Source organism: Salvelinus fontinalis, chromosome 9 (genome assembly GCF_029448725.1).
Source record: "Salvelinus fontinalis isolate EN_2023a chromosome 9, ASM2944872v1, whole genome shotgun sequence".
Lineage (NCBI taxonomy): Eukaryota > Metazoa > Chordata > Actinopteri > Salmoniformes > Salmonidae > Salvelinus > Salvelinus fontinalis.
Genome location: NC_074673.1, coordinates 32881573 through 32900353, shown reverse-complemented (window position 1 = coordinate 32900353; position 18781 = coordinate 32881573). Strand labels below are relative to the sequence as shown.

General features: G+C 42.9%; 1 protein-coding gene and 1 long non-coding RNA gene across 2 annotated transcripts; one reads left to right on the top strand and one right to left on the bottom strand.

The window, feature by feature from the left end:
• Nucleotides 1-10: 10 nt before the first annotated feature.
• On the bottom strand, nucleotides 11-18217 carry alpk3a (alpha-kinase 3a). Its single transcript, XM_055934139.1, has 13 exons — nucleotides 17820-18217; nucleotides 16785-16906; nucleotides 14547-14664; nucleotides 12971-14393; nucleotides 4817-7250; nucleotides 4422-4569; nucleotides 3652-3779; nucleotides 3515-3550; nucleotides 3098-3372; nucleotides 2552-2640; nucleotides 2145-2362; nucleotides 2000-2048; nucleotides 11-1839 (listed from the first exon to the last, which is right to left on the bottom strand). Exons 1-13 carry the CDS (start codon nucleotides 17957-17959, stop codon nucleotides 1470-1472), a joined length of 5550 nt encoding a protein of 1849 aa, XP_055790114.1. The 5' UTR covers nucleotides 17960-18217; the 3' UTR covers nucleotides 11-1469.
• Nucleotides 13102-14473, top strand: LOC129862449 (uncharacterized). Its single transcript, XR_008760764.1, has 2 exons — nucleotides 13102-13191; nucleotides 14264-14473. It is a non-coding gene; the product is annotated as an uncharacterized LOC129862449 (long non-coding RNA).
• Nucleotides 18218-18781: the final 564 nt, after the last annotated feature.

Sequence of the window (18781 nt, the reverse complement as noted above, 5' to 3'; positions counted from 1 at the left end):
ACGTTTGACATTAATTGTATGTACACTTTTATTTTACAAAATCACAACATAACATACCAGATATTACAGTGTCAGGGACATTCATTTCAGTAGCATTCTGCCAACATATCAAACACTCTTAATCCCTCTTGCACGCTCTCACTCACACACACACTCACTCACTCACTCACTCACTCACTCACTCACTCACTCACTCACTCACTCACTCACGTACATACTGTACGCTTCAAACTAGTGACAATATCCCCATCCCACCCCTCCCCCAGAAGTGTGAATGTTGAGAATGCATATAATTTTCAATCACAAAAGTCAGCTGGAGGTGAGCTACTGCTTTACTGTGATCATGGGCCAGGTCCAAAGCAGTTTCTACGTGGTTCTGATATTATAGTTCTTATTCTTTCACTTTGTGAGTTGACCCATTTAAATGGCACCAAACATGTGCATTCCAAAGTTAAAGCGTTTATTTCAGTAATCCCCTTATTGCTCTTCAACACTCAAGTTCAGTTAAAGAGTCAATCCTTTGAAGAACCAGGTTAAGGGGATCGGTGTACTGTACTGTTCCTTTGAAGAACCAGGTTAAGGGGATCGGTGTACTGTACTGTTCAGACTTAAGCATGTGAACATGTTCATTTCCAATGAACAGATTACAGGATTTGAACAAAGTTCAACAAAAATGAACTGAACTACTAAAACCTGGCAGTTTTCAAAAGGCAAGAAAACATTGGCAAAAAAAGTGCACAAAAACATATTCTCAGTGAAGAGGCAAGAGTAGTGTTGTCTTTGCTCAGTGTTCGGAAGACTGTAATGCGTAGTTTAAGGACATAATACTGCCATAATAGAAACAAGTAGAGCATGCTATACAACCAACAGTAACAAGATCCAATTACTGTTCAACAAAAACAATTTCAATGACCAAGATATATTACATCCCAGATGTACAATGCAGTTGCCGCACTTCACTACCCTTGCATCTGCATCAAGCTATTAGGGCTCTGCTTACGGCCACGGCTTTGTATCCAGCACCATTGTTTCAACCACTTCATAAGTCTCTTCTTTTGAAGAGGACTGTACTGGATGTGTGAGAGAACTGTGTCCCATTTCCTTAGTGCTGGAAGTTTTCTTAAAGGTACTGTACCTCCTCCACTCACTTAAACCATTTCAGCATTAAGCTGGAGAATGGGGAGTATCTTACTACTACTGATGGTTATTGAGAAATTCACAGTAATGTTATATAAACATCCACTAGGGTGACCTATACCCTAGATTTGAACTCATCTCCCTGTTTGTCTCTCCTTCTTGGATTAAGACTTTTCAGGCACAAGCTCTGTAACATTTTGTTCAAGGCCATGCTGGTCGTCCTAGCTTCAACCCAACTAAATACAGCAATGGGTGACAGGAAAACATAAAAAAGCTGAACATTGGCATGAAAGAAAAGGGAAGCTGCTCTATTCTCTTTGGACGTTGCTACCTCATACCACAACTTTGAGACTCTCCTCCGCCTTGGGTTTGGCTGTGGACTGGTTGTCTTCTGTCTCCCTAGTCTTTCTAGGCACCTTTGGGCTGGAGGTGGCCTTTCTGGTTGTCAAGGGGCTGTTCAGTCCTTTTCTCTGCAGTTGGGGGCTGGATGAGCCCAACTTCCTGTTGAGCTGAGGGCTGGACGAGCCCAACTTCCTGACGAGCAAGGGGCTCCGGGAGCCTTTGATCTTGGGGGGCTGCTGCAGGGTGTCCATGGGCTTCAGGGTTCTCAGGCTGAGGAGCCCACAGTAGTAGTTACACTGATGCTGGGTCAGGAACTGCTCAAACACCTTAGGAGAACCATCCTCTGTAAGGCCTTGATACCTGCAATGCAGAAGTAATTTCATAACTAAGAGTCGGATAAGATGATGTGGACCAACTGGTAAAACATTAACACAGTATAGACCTACTTCAAATAATAGCATCAATAGGTATTTCCATATGACAACCTAAATATATTATTCTGATATTTCAATATACAAACCCCTTTGATTTCGTGACGATTCTAACTTTAGTGATCTTCGGTCCAACACCTGAAAGAAACAAAGTACATGGATCATATTGTTATTTGAACTGACTTTGTTCATCTTTTTCCGTTGAGAATGACCCTGTCTGCTAATCTTTCTTACCCTCCAGCCCAGAAACCAGTAAGTTGCTGTTTGTCCATTGGTGTATCCAATGCTGGAAGGAGCAGCATTTCATTTCCACCTCTGAGGTGGCTCTGGTGATCAGCCTGCCTTTGGCATCCATCATACAGTACTTAAGGAAGATGCCCTTCAGGTCAGCCTCCACAGTGGCGTAAGGGACAGAGTTGGCAGGGCGGTACACCAGATAGAGAGGGCTCACTCTGTGTAAAGATGCAGCAAAACAAAGGTGTTGCCACGTGCAGGGAAAGAATTACATAATCATACTCAGCTGTTTTTTGTCCTCAATTTACTCATACTATTGTGTATTGATAATGATCATTGATAAGTGTATTCATAAAAAAACATGTTTTAATGATCAAAATATACATTGCAGTCATTATATTACTTACTCCAGTGAAAAGCCAAAGTTTTCAATCACCCTCGCTTCAGCTGCAAAGATTTTGCAATACTCTCGAACTGTGTTTTGGATTTTGCACTCCTGGTGAGACAAAATGTGAAGATATGCCATATGCGTTTTCTCTACACTGAGGCTCTTCATTTCAATTGTTACACTAATCAACACTGGTTATGCATTGGTATGAACCCTGGACTCTGTCTCTGACTTAGTACCTGAATGCTATTATTCGATAACACCACAAGACCAGGGTCATATTCATTATGGCACACTGTAGCAAAATGGTTTGCAACGGAAAACTAAAGTTCAGGTAGTCCCTTCCCTCCCTGTTTCAGTCCATTTTCCTCTGTTTGGTGCTTAATAAATACGACCCAGTAGAGATTACTTCCTATGTTGCAATACCAAACAACAGCTGACCATTTCTGTAAATGTTTTCATGCTTGACACAGAAATGCAGAGTCAGAGCAATACATAACTCTATAGGAGAGCGGTTCTTGTGATGAAATGTACTGTACATACTGTACTGTACAATAAGACTCACTTGCTTAGTAATTTCCATGTTTCTCTCTGCAAGGTTGCTCTCCTGTTTGGTCCCATAGGCGATGGGGCTTTGTAATTTAATGATACAGGTGGTTCCGGACTCAAACACAGGGTCTAGGCCATAGATAACCTTCGCCCTGCAGGCCTTGTGTGCACAGCCCTCTCCCAGGTGGGCCTCCTGTGTCATGATGCGCCCAAAGAACTTCTCCCCCCAGTAGCCTGGGTCTGCTAGGCCTTTGGTGAATAGCATTGGAGTCATTTCCATCTCTTCTCCAACTGTAAAGAACACAATATGAATGTCAGAAGCTCTCCACAGGAGTAGTAACACTGTTAGAATAATTGCCATAAGGTATTCAACAATACAGCAAGCAAATAGAAGTTATTACTGTATAAACCTCTCAGTGCCTGTGAGGCTTACCTTCTAAATCCTCCCGCAGGAAGTACTCTGAAAGTACTGCAGAAGAAGAGAAAACAATCACAAATGGTAACTCATGGAAAAAATTGTTGAAATAATATTGTGTGATTTCAAAATTATGTTCAGTTGACATCACTTACGGTCTACGCTGAGAAGGAAGTCAGTGGAATCTGTCCCATATTCGTTCTTGATTGAGCAGCCATAGACCCCACAATCTCGACTGGATGTCTGGACGATGGCCAACGCCACTTGGCTTTCATCTCCTCCACTGGGAAATAAAGTAAAATAAACAGGTTGACGTGACACAAGGCATACGCTCACGGCCTATTCAAACGCTCACGGCATGTTCAATATCGTATTCACCTCCACAAGAGGTCACTGTGCGACTGAGATTGAGACAGACAGTAGTGCTGCGTGCCGTGCTTGGTGAGGGGAGATTTTGCTGACCCAGCAGCCAATAGCACAGATCTAGACTTTAATGTCCCCTGGTGATTGCGAAATAGAGTGTCTCAGTTTACAGTGGCTGTGTCTGGCCAAAGATTCACCTTGCATCACGGTAGGGCTCAGAGCTGGGTGGACTCCCTGGTCACATGAGCTGGATACCTCTCCGAGTGAGAATGAGAAAATGGCATGACTGTGTGATGGCCACTCTGGTATTATTAAAGGCAGTTCATCTTCACAACATTAGTCCTTCATATATAGCATATGGCCCAGATTAACCAGTCTATTGGGTTATTAATTAATGTTTACAGTATCACTGTATAAAGCAACTGTTTTCAGAGGGCTGGTGTCTAACACTGTAACTACATAATGGCTTTGATCAGGTTGAGTATAAATGAGATTTCACCACTAGATTGTATGGCAAGCAGATACTGTAAACTCTGGGATGGGAGATTGCCGAGAGATGTACCTTCTTTTCACCTCTACTATCTCTTCCTCGTCCCTGTACCACTTGATGGTGGAGTCACTGAGCACGTTGAAGAACTGGCACCAGAGCTTCAAGTGTCCTGAGGCATCTGGGAAAGGCTCTCCCCTGATCTTACGGATAACCTGAGGAGCTGGTGGGAGAGGGAGGGGGGACAGCAAGGTAAAGATATACTGTACATGATACTCTCTAATGTTTTCACTTCCTCCAGTGGAAGCTTCCTGATCAGCCCACCCTGATAGGAGACACATGTCTACTGTACAGTCCCTGAGTTACCAACACCAAGAGATGAGCAAAACAACAATATTGGGTTAATGTAAAACAACCAACTCATTTAAAATCAAACACAATCTCCTACTTTTCCTATTTTATTGTTTTACCTTTGAAGGGGTTCTGCTTCTCCTTCTCAGGAGGTTTGACCTCAGTCTTGGGGCTCTCTGGCTCCTTAGTGCTGATCTCTTCCACAACTTTGGGCACCTCCAGGGTGGCCTTCCTACGGCTCAGAAGAGGGGACCGTCTCTCCAGCGGTGGGGTCTGTGAGCCTGCTGGTGCCTGCAGGAACGCTGCCCTGCGTGCCTGACTGGGTGACATATATGGAGCCTCCTTCTTGACCTGGGTGTCCAGCGGACTACCACCCACACCCAGCGCCACCACTACCCCAACCCCTTCTCCCTCCCTGGGGATGAAGATCTTGCGGCGAGCTCCAGAGGCCAGCTCTTCGGGCGTGGCAGAGCGGATGAGGGTCAGACTGTCCCTTCTTTTCAACCTGGGGCTGCTCTCACAGGACAGGGAGGACGTTGGGGTGTCTCCACCACTCTGCTCCGATACTGCCTTCTCACTGTTAGGAGGGTCATCCACAGTAATGGCAGGGGGAGTCCTTGACGTGAGCCTGCGGAGACTGCTGGGACTCCTGGGGGGTGTTGGGGGTTTGACAGCAAGCCTTTCAATAGGGTTTCTTTCTCTTGGTTCATCGCCAATGATGTAAGACTCTATCCTTGACTCTTTGAGTGGTTTTACTTTTTCAGTTTCAGTAAAACCGATGTCCACAGCTTTTTGTATTGTTGTTACTTCTGTTGGCATTAAGGCTTTATATGACACAGAGGGGATGTTGTCTATCATAATCTGTTCCTTTGTTTCTGTCGTCTGTTTCTGTGGATCACTATGGGTTTTGTCAGACTCATAGGAAGTAACATTTTCAAAATCACTCTTGACCCCCCTGAGCATATCCGTCAATGATTCTGATTCTTTATTCTCATTTTTAGGAAGCTCCTTGCTTTCAGAAATAGGAGGGACCACACGCAGAGGCACACTGGGTGCTTCCTTTGGCTTTCCTCTATCTAAGACAGAGGGCTTGACATGTGGATGTTCATGATCTGTTTTCCTGAGTTTACTGTCATCAGTATAGGAAACATTTATTGTAGGAATTAACGTCTTTGTGAGCCACTCATTCTTTATGTTAGTTGACTGCTCTGCCGTAGGTGTTTTTGCCTCTTCAACTGGTTGTGGAACTTCCTGCAATTTCTCTGTTGGTCGGATGATTTCATCATTCCACATACTTTCTTGAGTGGGTGTCACATCTATAACCACTGGGGTAAAAGCTGAGCTATTTTCTGCTATCATTATGCCTGACACATCATTTGCAACATCCTTTTGGAAAATGTCTGGCTCTGATGTAGGTTCATTTGGTGTAATATGTATCAATGGCTGTGTAGGCTCTTTGACTTCTGCTTCCATAATCTCTATATTTGGTATAATCACTTGCTTTTCTTTTATCTGTTGTTCTGGCACAATTATTTTGATTTCTGGGATTCTAAGAGCAGAATCTACCATTCTAATCTCTGGTACATTTCCAAAGTATCCACCCAGATGAGGGGAATTAGCCTCTGGACTGGTAACTGATGCTGACACTGGTGGCTCAGGGGACACAATGACAGAGCCTTTCACAGGCTGGGTCTCTGAGTGGATCTTAGATTCACCCAGCACTTCCACCTTTATTTCAGTCACCTTTTCTTCTGTTTCAACATGTCTCTCAATAGTGCGGGTCGGCACGTCGTTTCTCTCTAAATTCACATCCTTTTGCTCAGACGTTTTCTGCACAATAGGTGCCACCTGTTCTTGTATCTTCAGGTTGCCAAATGAACTGTCCACAAAACTTTTCTCCAAAGCAGGAGTATATTCCACTTTTAAGGCACGTTCAAGACTTTCCTCCAAAGCTAAGGTAGAATTCTCTTTTATGCTGAGATAATGGTCCCCCCCTGCCACAGGAGGGCATTCATCTGGTGTATTTTGACCATCATTCTCTGAACTCTCTGGGAGCAAACTTTTGAAATGGATCTCCTTGTTATGTATCTTCTCTCTATTCTCCTCTAAAACACTCACATTTAAAGTGGGACATGGTTGATTCTCTACTTTGACATCACCTTTCTCTCCTTTCTCCTCAAAAGAACAATAACATTTTTCTTGTGTCTCATAGACACTTCCAATGCCCTTCTCATCCACATGCATTATCTTCTCTTTCTCACTTTCTGTGGTTACTGTCATCAGGCCGAGGTTGACTGTGGGTGAGATATTATTGTTAAGAGCACTCCCGCTTTCACCCACACTAGTGCGGTTTGACATATGGAAACCTGCTCCACTGCTGGGGTCTGGGCTCCATGGAGTGTCAGATGGACCCTGTTTGTGTAAATCTTCAGTTTTGGCATCATGTCTTGTCACCTGATCAGTCCCGGAAGAAAACACTTGGATGTTTGGCTCATTTGGGGCTGAGACAACCACATGGGGGACAGGGTCTGCCTGGATCTGGTCCACGGTTGCCTTGAGGCAAAAACAAACACAGCTGTTTAGTACCACAAAACATCAACACACTCAAATGGTATTTGGAAATACCTGAACAACACAGTGGCGACCTGTCATTCAGGGCAGGTGGGGCAGAGCCCAACCTGTTTAGCTAAAAAAAGGAAAAAACATTTTGTTGTTGCCTGTTTTACATGTTATTTTGGCAATAATATGTGTCACATATCAGTTTGCAACAATGTAAAAAATGTATAATTGAGTTAATAAAGCCACGTACAACATGGTCTCTTTTTTTCTTTCTTGAGAAAGGCCGCTTCAAAATGCTGGTGTTTCAGCCTACTGTAGCTCAGTTCTTTCTGTGGTTGTGGGGCAGCCAGCGGAAAATACGGAGCGTAGGGGTTGGTAATGTTCTCTAGTTGTAGCGTGATTGGCTCAGTGTTCTGTCACTCATGGGGACACTACATCACTGCAAAATATATGGGGAGAGCTCGAAAATTCAAGCCCCTTGGATGCTGCCATTGAGCATCGGACCACTTCCGCATTGAGTGAGTCACTGGTACTTCCTGCTTTAGTTTTTGCTTGTAAGCAGGAATCAGGAGGATAGAGCTATGTTCAGATTTGCCAAATGGAGGGCGAGGGAGAGCTTTGTATGTGTCTTTGTGTGTGCAGTAAAGGTGGTCTAGAATTGTCTTTTCTCTGGTTAAACATGTGACATGCTGGTAGAAATGAAGTAAAACGGATTTAAGTTTGCCTGCATTAAAGTCCCCGGCCACTAGGAGCGCCGCTTCTGGATAAGCATTTTCTTGTATGCTTATTGCCTTATACAGCTCAATGAGTGCGGTCTTAGTGCCAGCATCGGTTTGTGGTGGTATATAGACAGCTATGAATAACATAGATAAGAACTCTCTTGGTAGATAGTGTGGTCTACAGCTTATCATGAGGTACTCTACCTCAGGTGAGCAATATTTCGAGACTTCTTTAACATTAGACATGTTAAACCAGCCAGCTCTATATTATCCGTGTCGTCATTCAGCCACAACTCGGTGAATCATGAGATATTACAGTGTTTAATGTCTCGTTGGTAGGATATTCTCGACCGTAGATCATCGAGTTTGTTTTCCATTGATTGCACGTTGGCCAATAGAACCAATGGCATGACGATTTACTCACTCGCCTACGAATCCTAACAAAGCATCCAGACCTTCTCCCTCTGTATCTCCGCCTTTCTTCACGTGAATGACGTGATGTGAACCTGTTCTCTGGAAAGCAGTATATCCTTTGCAACAGACTCGTTAAAGAAAAAATCTTCGTCCAGTTCGAGGTGTTCTGATATCCAGAAGCTCTTTTCGGTCATAAGAGACAGTAGCAGCAACGTTATGTACATAATAAGCTACAAACAATGCGAAAAAACAAACAAACTAACACAGTTGGTTAGGAGCCCGTAAAACAGCAGCCATCCCATCCGGTGCCATTATCAAAGATTAGCTTTTAAAGATGACCACTGATATAATATAAAGCCAGAACATCTAAAGATCCCTATACAGTATCAGAGTTTTCATCATACGTGAACTGTATAACCTTTGTGAACATGTTGTATCAGCAACATGTTGTAACATGTTGTATCCGTTTGACCACAGACAATATATAATTTTTTTCACAACCTTTCAGTTTTCAATGAACTCGCCCTTACCATATTGAGTAGGCTAGAGGTTAGTTGAAACCAAGATTTGGCAAATACAAAGAGTTTTTCATAACTGACAGTTTTGTCTACACAAGATAAGCTAAACAGCTCCTCTTTTTTCCATACAAGGAAACAACCTGTAATCAAACTACTGCTACTGTATTCAATTTGGCAGTATAATCAACAAAATAATCATATGATTTGATGATACAAAGATGCAATAAATTCAAGCATTCTTATATTTTGTTCTGTTTCATGCTTTTCTATTTTGCAGTAATGTACACTGCTCAAAAAAATAAAGGGAACACTAAAATAACACATCCTAGATTTGAATGAATAAAATATTCTTATTAAATACTTTTTTCTTTACATAGTTGAATGTGCTGACAACAAAATCACACAAAAATGATCAATGGAAATCAAATGTATCAACCCATGGAGGTCTGGATTTGGAGTCACACTCAAAATTAAAGTGGAAAACCACACTACAGGCTGATCCAACTTTGATGTAATGTCCTTAAAACAAGTCAAAATGAGGCTCAGTACTGTGTGTGGCCTCCACGTGTCTGTATGACCTCTCTACAACGCCTGGGCATGCTCCTGATGAGGTGGCGGATGGTCTCCTGAGGCATCTCCTCCCAGACCTGGACTAAAGCATCTGCCAACTCCTGGACAGTCTGTGGTGCAACGTGGCGTTGGTGGATGGAGCGAGACATGATGTCCCAGATGTGCTCAATTGGATTGAGGTCTGGGGAATGGGCGGGCCAGTCCATAACATCAATGCCTTCCTCTTGCAGGAACTGCTGACACACTCCAGCCACATGAGGTCTAGCATTGTCTTGCATTAGGAGGAACCCAGGACCAACCGCACCAGCATATGGTCTCACAAGGGGTCTGAGGATCTCATCTCTGTACCTAATGGCAGTCAGGCTACCTCTGGCGAGCACATGGAGGGCTGTGCGGCCCCCCAAAGAAATGCCACCCCACACCATGACTGACCCACCACCAAACCGGTCATGCTGGAGGATGTTGCAGGCAGCAGAACGTTCTCCACGGCGTCTCCAGACTCTGTCACATCTGTCACATGTGCTCAGTGTGAACCTGCTTTCATCTGTGAAGAGCACAGGGCGCCAGTGGCGAATTTGCCAATCTTGGTGTTCTCTGGCAAATGCCAAACATCCTGCACGGTGTTGGGCTGTAAGCACAACCCCCACCTGTGGATGTCGGGCCCTCATACCACCCTCATGGAGTCTGTTTCTGACCGTTTGAGCAGACACATGCACATTTGTGGCCTGCTGGAGGTAATTTTGCAGGGCTCTGGCAGTGCTCCTCCTGCTCAAAGGCGGAGGTAGCGGTCCTGCTGCTGGGTTGTTGCCCTCCTACGGCCTCCTCCACGTCTCCTGATGTACTGGCCTGTCTCCTGGTAGCGCCTCCATGCTCTGGACACTACGCTGACAGATACAGCAAACCTTCTTGCCACAGCTCGCATTGATGTGCCATCCTGGATGAGCTGCACTACCTGAGCCACTTGTGTGGGTTGTAGACTCCGTCTCATGCTACCACTAGAGTGAAAGCACCGCCAGCATTCAAAAGTGACCAAAACATCAGCCAGGAAGCATAGGAACTGAGAAGTGGTCTGTGGTCACCACCTGCAGAACCACTCCTTTATTGGGGGTGTCTTGCTAATTGCCTATAATTTCCACCTGTTGTCTATTCCATTTGCACAACAGCATGTGCAATTTATTGTCAATCAGTGTTGCTTCCTAAGTGGACAGTTTGATTTCACAGAAGTGTGATTGACTTGGAGTTACATTGTGTTGTTTAAGTGTTCCCTTTATTTTTTTGAGCAGTGTATTTGAAGGGAGACCATTGTGTTATGATAATTGAGGTGTTTACCTGTCAGGCAGGTTAAAGTATCCTGAGAAGGAACCGGTTGTGTTGAAATTGGGGATTTCCCCAGTCCTTTAACAGGTGTGTTATTTACACAATGAGCTAGTGAGCTGAATGAATGAGTGCCTGTCTGTTGGCAAGGGACCATAAACTGATCCCAGCTCAAGTGACTCATGCTCAAATTAATTTACTGTTGCCCGACACATGCTAAGAAAATTCAGTTGTCTTTGGGGAAGTAGGGACAACACCTACGTGACTTGAACTTAAAAGTCATAAATTATATTTGTGTCAACATATTTCCTGTTTTGAAAAACTGAAACAAATAAAAGTAACAATGCCTGAGGCAAAAGCAATGTCCATCTTAATTCAAACAAATGCTTCAGACAATTAAAAAAGTATATTTTACTGCAATCTTCTTTTTCCTGGATTACAGATTCGTTTGAAGAGCACTTTGTAGTTTACACTGAATCATAACATTTCTCATTTTGAGGAATCTATGTCAGTCCTATCTACAACTTCCCCTGACTTTTTTCTTAGGTCATTTTTTTTCTTAAGTCATTAATGATAAATCACTTTCATGTGCTCCTGACAGAAAAAAGCCACGTGAAGTTCCATGACAACATGTTAGAACAGGAGAGCCCATAAAATAGAAGTTGTGGTTAATGGAGAGGAACTGGTGTCACGTTCAATCTAAAAATGGAGCTCTGGCAAGAACTAGGCCTCTTTATTTCACTGAAGTTTCACTCTTGTGCGCAAGCACAAGTTCTGTCGAATGTTATGAGTTCCTCCAACTGATTTGCTCCAACATCTAACATTGACTCGCCACAACAGAAAAGGGGAGTTGCAGTTCCACATTATGGAGAAACCTGTTCACAAAACCACTGCTTGCCAGGTGTAAGTGTGTGTTAAGAGTGGAGAGCAGCTCCCCTTACTGCACATGTTCTTCTGATCCAATACAAACACACTGGACAGAAGACTTGGAGGTTAATGAAATTAGCACCATAGGGGACTAATAGAATCTGTGTCATCATGTTTCACTGGCATTGAGCGAGATGTGGATTCTAGTTGCATTACTGACACAATCTTTCAGCATTTCAACTAGAAGGGAAGTAAATCCATGAAATAAAACCATATCTGTTTGCCAGTGAAGTTAATGATGAGCCATACTGTGACATAGTCTACAGTATAACAGGGAATTGAACAATGTCAGTAAGTCATGTGAGCAGAGCTCATTGTTGAAATGCAATCCTATTTCATGGTCACAACATAATGGTAGGCTTATCTTATTGTCTCAGTACATGCAAACGAAAGCTAATACAACCCTGAGAGTTTGACAGGGAGATAGAAGCACCAGTGCCCAGTCACTCTACGTATGGAGAGGCTTCCTCCATTACAGAAGAGAGAGTTTTATGTGTCCAATGTGTCCAATGTGAAGAGGTCCTACTCTCATGCCAGGGCCTGCCTCAGAGACCACAAGACCCTGATACCCTGTGTCTACACGCTCAGCCATCTTTGGCATGTCGGTCCAATTTTGACAAGTGGATTACCATTAAAGCCCAGTGGAAAGAGTGCACAGAGAATTACAACATTTGTTTCATCAGTGCAATTTATAGTTTTTGTAAAGACACATTTTTTCATCACATCATCCAATCTCCCTGAGAATTATTTGTATTAGTCAAGAGCAGACTGCCCCAACAGTCTCATTCTTTTATACAAGTTGACATGTTCATGTAGGCAAGTTCCTTGTTTCCCTCCCTACATTGTGCGAGGTGTAGCTCTCGAGTGATACCAATGCACTGAAACTTACACTCTCAACAGTCTAGATGGTGTAACAGAGCCTGGATGACTGGTGCTGATAGTTTCCTAAATGGGCTAGTGTGTTCTGTCTGCTCCAGAGCATAGGTGGTGCCTACGAACACAGAACAACTAACAAACCCATAGTCTCTGATACCATTCATCTGCATCCACCATGTTCTCCGTAGTCTGGACTCTGGACATTATCTGTCTATTTGCTGTGGCTTAATCATTTGTACAGTTTTGGCTGTTGGCCTGGTGTGGTTAGATTCAAGTCTTGTTGCACAAATGTACAATCTATAAATAACCCGGCCTACTGCAGTGTGAGACTGAGACTGAGCGGTAAAGATGATCTCAGAAGCAACAAGGTACTTACCTCACTGAGGGCTGGAGGGCCAGATGTGGGCACTGTCTCTGTACTGCTGCTGATCATCACCTCCGGACATATCTCCTTCTGCTCAACATGCTCCAGTGAATCAGGCACACTCTCTGGTGCTCTTCTGAGAGCCGAAGGGGGTTCTTCTGAGTGTGAAACAGTAAATCCATGCTTGTGTTCAGCTGAGTTCAACCTCTCAAATGATGCTAGCTGCTTGTGTGGTACGTTAGTTTTTGGTGCTACTACCGCCATGGGCACTGTCTCCTCTGTGGGGGTTTTATACACCTCTGGGTTACCATCTGGCTCCTGTGGATGGGGAGGGCTAGGGTACGGCTGTGTTGGGGCAACTGGATGACCTCTGTCCCTCTCCTGAACTTTCACATGATGATCAGAAGAAGCATGATCCTTCTTACTCTTACCAAAGAAAAAGTATTTGACTGAGTGGAGCACATTGGAAAGAGTTTCCTGAATGTGGTGGTAATCTTGAGGATCTCCCTCCTTATAGACATGCGTCTTAGCCTCCATTCTGACCTCTGAGGCAGTGTTGTTATGTCCTGTTATCCTTTGCAACTGCTCTGCCTCTCTTGCTCTTTGTTTATCTCTCTCAATTGACATTTTCTCTCTTTCCTGTTCTTCTCCAAGCATCCTCTCTCTCTCTGCCGTTCCTCTTTCTGACCTCTCTCTCCCCTTCTCGTCTCTTTCTTTATGTTTTTCTGCATTTGTTTTAGGATCTGTAGTAGTAGTATCCATTGCCTCCACTGCCACAGTTTCCTCCACTCGTGCAGGGATCTTCTTTTCCTCAGCAGTCTGTGAATGAAGGGTCTCTGACAGAAATTGAGCCAAACTTATTCCTCCATCATATGCATTTTCATTGGTGCCCGGTCCTGTATGACTACTGTTACTGCTGACAACCCCAGAATCTATACCATTTGAGATCTTTATCTTCTTTTTGGCAAAGATTTCTGTGGTTGAGGGCTTGGTGGTGACAATCTCCACATTGTCAAAGTCATTGTTGGGAGTCTTGCTCCCATTCTCTGTAGTCGTCACCATGGCCGGTTCACTGACTTCAGCACTGGCCCTATTAGGTTCTACAGCCACTGCCCCCTGGCTGACTGTGTTCTCCTCCCCATCAGGTGGTGAAGAGAGGGCACTTGGGGTCCGGCGCTTCCTCTGAGGGGCGATCGGGCTGTTCTGGAGAGGCTTCTGTTCCTGAGGCTCCTTCTGGACATTCTCATTGCCCCTTCTCCTGCTCTCTTCCAACTCCCTCTTCTTGTTCTCTGCCTTCTCTTTCAGCTTGCCAAAGAACCTCTGGTGGATCTTGAACTCGCTCATGGTGCCCACCTCCAGAACCCCAGAGCAGGAGACAATGCCTTTGCTGTTCCTGGCTGAAGCCTGATAGATGGCTGCATCATCCACTGTGCAGCTGGAAAGAGAGAGACTCAAATCATTTGGGAACAGTGCAGGCACCATTGAGCACAAGAATACACATCTTCTAAACCCAAATTGTAATCGTTGAATTTCCTGACATTTATTATCTGGTGTAAATTGTGTATGGTATTCTCATTGCCTTACATACTTGTAAATTTGGAGTGTGTGAGTTTTTCCATTGCGGCCAATTTCATATTTTGGAAGACCGCAGTATCGGTCCAACTCCATGTCGTCTCTGTACCACGTCAGTTCTGGGGCTGGGTTTCCTGTGGACATCACATGGAGATGGAAGTCGGAAGTTTACATACACCTTAGCCAAATACATTTAAACTCAGTTTTTCACAATTCCTGACATTTAAACCTAGTTAAAATTCCCTGTCTTAGGTCAGTTAGGATCACCACTTTATTTTAAGAATGTGAAATGTCAGAATAATAGTAGAGAGAATGATATATTTGACCTTTTATTTATTTCATCACATTCCCAGTGGGTCAGAAGTTTACATACACTCAATTAGTATGTGATAGCATTGCCTTTAAATTGTTTAACTTGGGTCAAACGTTTCGGGTAGCCTTCCACAAGCATCCCACAATAAGTTGGGTGAATTTTGGCCCATTCCTCCTGACAGAGCTGGTGTAACTGAGTCAGGTTTGTAGGCATCCTTGCTCGCACACGCTTTTTCAGTTCTGCCCACAAATTTTCTATAGGATTGAGGTCAGGGCTTTATGATGGCCACTCCAATACCTTGACTTTGTTGTCCTTAAGCCATTTTGCCACAACTTTGGAAGTATGCTTGGGGACTGCACATGGGGACAAAGATCATACTTTTTGGAGAAGTGTCCTCTGGTCTGATGAAACGAAAATATAACTGTTTGGCCATAATGACCATTGTTATGTTTGGAGGAAAAAGGGGGAGGCTTGCAAGCCGAACAACACCATCCCAACCATGAATCACGGGGGTGGCAGCGTCATGTTGTGGGGGTGCTTTGCTGCAGGAGGGACTGGTGCACTTCACAAAATAGATGGCATCGCGAGGGAGGAAAATTATGTGCATATATTGAAGCAACATCTCAAGACATCAGTCAGGAAGTTAAAGCTTGGTCTCAAATGGGCCTTTCAAATGGACAATGACCCCACATTGTCCATTTGAAAGGCCCATTTGAGACCAAGCTTTAACTTCCTGACTAAGGATGAACCAGACTTGTGGAGGTCTACAATTTTTTTCTGAGGTCTTGGCTGACTTCTTTTGATTTTCCCTTGATGTCAAGCAAAGAGGCACTGAGTTTGAAGGTATGCCTTGAAATACAACCACAGATACATCTTCCAATTGACTCAAATGAAGTAAATTAGTCTCAGAAGCTTCTAAAGCCATGACATCATTTTCTGGAATTTTCCAAGCTGTTTAAAGGCACAGTCAACTTAGTGTATGTAAACTTCTGACCCACTGGAATTATGATACAGTGAGTTAAAAGTGAAAAAATCTGTCTGTAAAGAATTTTTGGAAAAATTACTTGTGTCATGCACAAAGTAGATGTCCTAACCGACTTGCCAAAACTATAGTTTGTTATCAAGAAATTTGTGGGGTGGTTGAAATACAAAGTGAATGTAAACTTCCGACTTCAACTGTACATCACAGACATACAGTGTAAAATAATGACCTGGTTAAATACTCCAAAAAACTATTTTTTATTAGATATAGTTTCATGTTTTTCTCTCATTAAGATTATGCCCGGTATGATCATTATTTTAATTTCCAGGTTACCATTGAGGTATGAACACAGTAGCCATTAGCTGTTTTTTCATGCATCTTATGAATTAATTAATCAGCAATAAAACAAAAGGAACAGAAAGCTTTGAAAGGAAACTGTATCAAGAACCAATGCCTGCTTCAGACTGCTGCGTCATGGCAGTGTGCAAGGCCACAAGTTCTACTGCTGTGGTTGAGAAGGGGCCAACTCAGATGCCGGGGGGAAGGAAATAGCAAAACCTGCTTAGATTTTTAATCCTATTTATGCCTTGCCTCTCTGCGCCAACATTATGCCATTGCTAATTTAGTCTCAGCTGCCTATACTTTTTAACAGTTTTATTTTATTTTCGCATTAATGAATAAGCTACAGAAGAAAACTTAACAATAAGCAGTCATAAGCATTTTAAAGTAACTTTTCTCTTTTCATTGTCTTCAATTGACGTTTATATATGCATTGCCCTTCTCAATTCATGTTTGCATCACTGTTCAGAAGTAGGTTTGTTTCTCTGCTTTGATTTCAAACTAACCACAGAATGACTAATACCATCGCCTACTCATAACTATCTAAAGCATTCCAACACACATACACAAATGCACGTAAGTAGGTCAACTCTGAGGGAGGTTGTTTAGTGTAGGCCTACCTGTAACCACACATGTCAACTTCACATTACAGTTCTCTGACACGGCCTTGGATTTTAAGGTGGTCTCAAATACAGGCTGGGTGTCCTCAGTCAGCTGAGCCATTACACCAAACAATGTACTCCTGGAGACAGAAAGGGTGCTTTAGCTTTAGTGTCTGTTCTTCAGAGCATGTGCTGAAGTACTTTCCAATGAGAAAGCCAATATTTCAAGGATCTTTTAGCCAACCATTATTCATTCTACACTTCCCACTGGGCACATAGTGGTTCCAATCAACGTTGTTTTCATGTAATTTTTACGAACTTACGCTGAAACAATGTGGAATAGACGTTGAATAGACATCTTTGCACAGTGTGTTGTTTATTCCAGGGAGGGGAAGAAGGCAGTTCATGATCATTACTGATTGTGAAGGAAGATTGAGATTGCTCTCTCAAATATTTTACATTTCTTAACAGTTGAGAAAGTGACATGGAAACAGTGCCTATAATGTCGTTGAAAATATACGTATAACTTTGTATGAATTAAATTGTATATCAACGTTGATGTCCAATAATATCAAAGAAGTCAATATAACATATTCACTTACAGCATTGTTAAAAACAGGTGTAGATTTGCTCTTTCACTCTTGGGTGTAACCAGGAAGGGTGGTTAAAATGTTGGAAAGAATGCATTACCTCGATTACCTGATTTGAGAATACCTTGAGTAGCTATTCATAGAAGGCAAATAAAGGCATCCCATCAGTCATATTGGTGGTTTTGTGTCTTAGATTATTTTACATGGGACTCATTTGTATATATAAAGTAGTAGGCTACAAATGAAGAATACTTACAGGTATTCTAAGAGCTGTGCTTTTCTTTAGAATACTGAAATACTGTTGCATGGTTAATATTTGCCATGTAACATTTGCATTTAGGATTAGAAGAATGCTCCACAGATTAGTTGAGACGACCAAAATATCTAATGAATGTGTGTGGTGGACAGAGTCACACTGAAATGCCTAGAGTCGTAATGAAACAAGGAAGAAGAGGTCATCTACCTGTTCTCGGGCCTGACATTGGACAGGTAGTTGCAGCTCTCCATGCGGCCATTCGAAGAGCTGACCTCCTCCTCATTGTAGCTGCCGCCGGACCTCCCATTGCCAGAGTAAGAACGGGTCATTGGTCTTCTGGAAGTCATTGCCCACTCAACAGATATTCCCACAAATATAAAGGAAAAGTGTCAACTACAGAAGACTGGTCCTTGAGTAAAAAAAGCTCAGCTTGGCATGGATCAAAGCCCCAGTTTCAAGTTGCAGTGTCTTACCGATGTAAGAGTTGCTGGAAAAGAAAGGAGAAAACAGCTGTGAATACTGTAAAAATTTGATCTAGATTAGTATTTGGGAAACCTTTCAACAACTCAAATAGATCCTTGAATAAAAAATAACATGTATGCACCTTTCTCAAGCAATGTAACAATTATTAAACAAAAATATAATTCAGACAGTGGTAACTGCTTTCCTTTGACCAAGCTAAGCAGTTGCAATGGAGAATGTTATAAATAGGAACTGCTATCAGGCACTACAAGGGTTTTTAGGAGTCAAACATAATCCTTAGACATTATTTTACAATTCAGAGGTGAACATTGAACTCAAACACTTCTTGGTTGAAAGAAAAGTGTATAATATTGTGAACTTACCATTTATAGGCTTTTCAGTGTCCTTTGGAGCCTGATTCCCAGTAGCAAAACTCTGAATGCAATTGTCAATCATAGGCATACTTGTGGTGCCATCAGGACCCTATTTATAGCAGGCCTACAAATAGCCGCAAGTGCACATCACATTTTCCCAAGCTAGCCTTCAGACATATATTCAACAAGAGAAGGCTAAAGGTACTCCAAGGAAAAATCTATAAATTCCCAAATTGGAAGAAAGTATGTCAAATAAATATCACAAGAGATATCAGATCATTATACACTATCATAGTTGACCAAGCAAGGTCATGTTAAACATACAACCTTTTA

Coding starts and splice junctions, on each gene's coding strand:
- alpk3a (XM_055934139.1), bottom strand. CDS start 17,959: ATGACTTCCAGAAGACCAATGACCCGTTCTTACTCTGGCAATGGGAGG. Junction 3,780..4,421: donor ATAGTAGAGGTGAAAAGAAG/GTACATCTCTCG, acceptor TTTATTTCCCAG/TGGAGGAGATGAAAGCCAAG. Junction 2,641..3,097: donor ACATGGAAATTACTAAGCAA/GTGAGTCTTATT, acceptor TTGTCTCACCAG/GAGTGCAAAATCCAAAACAC.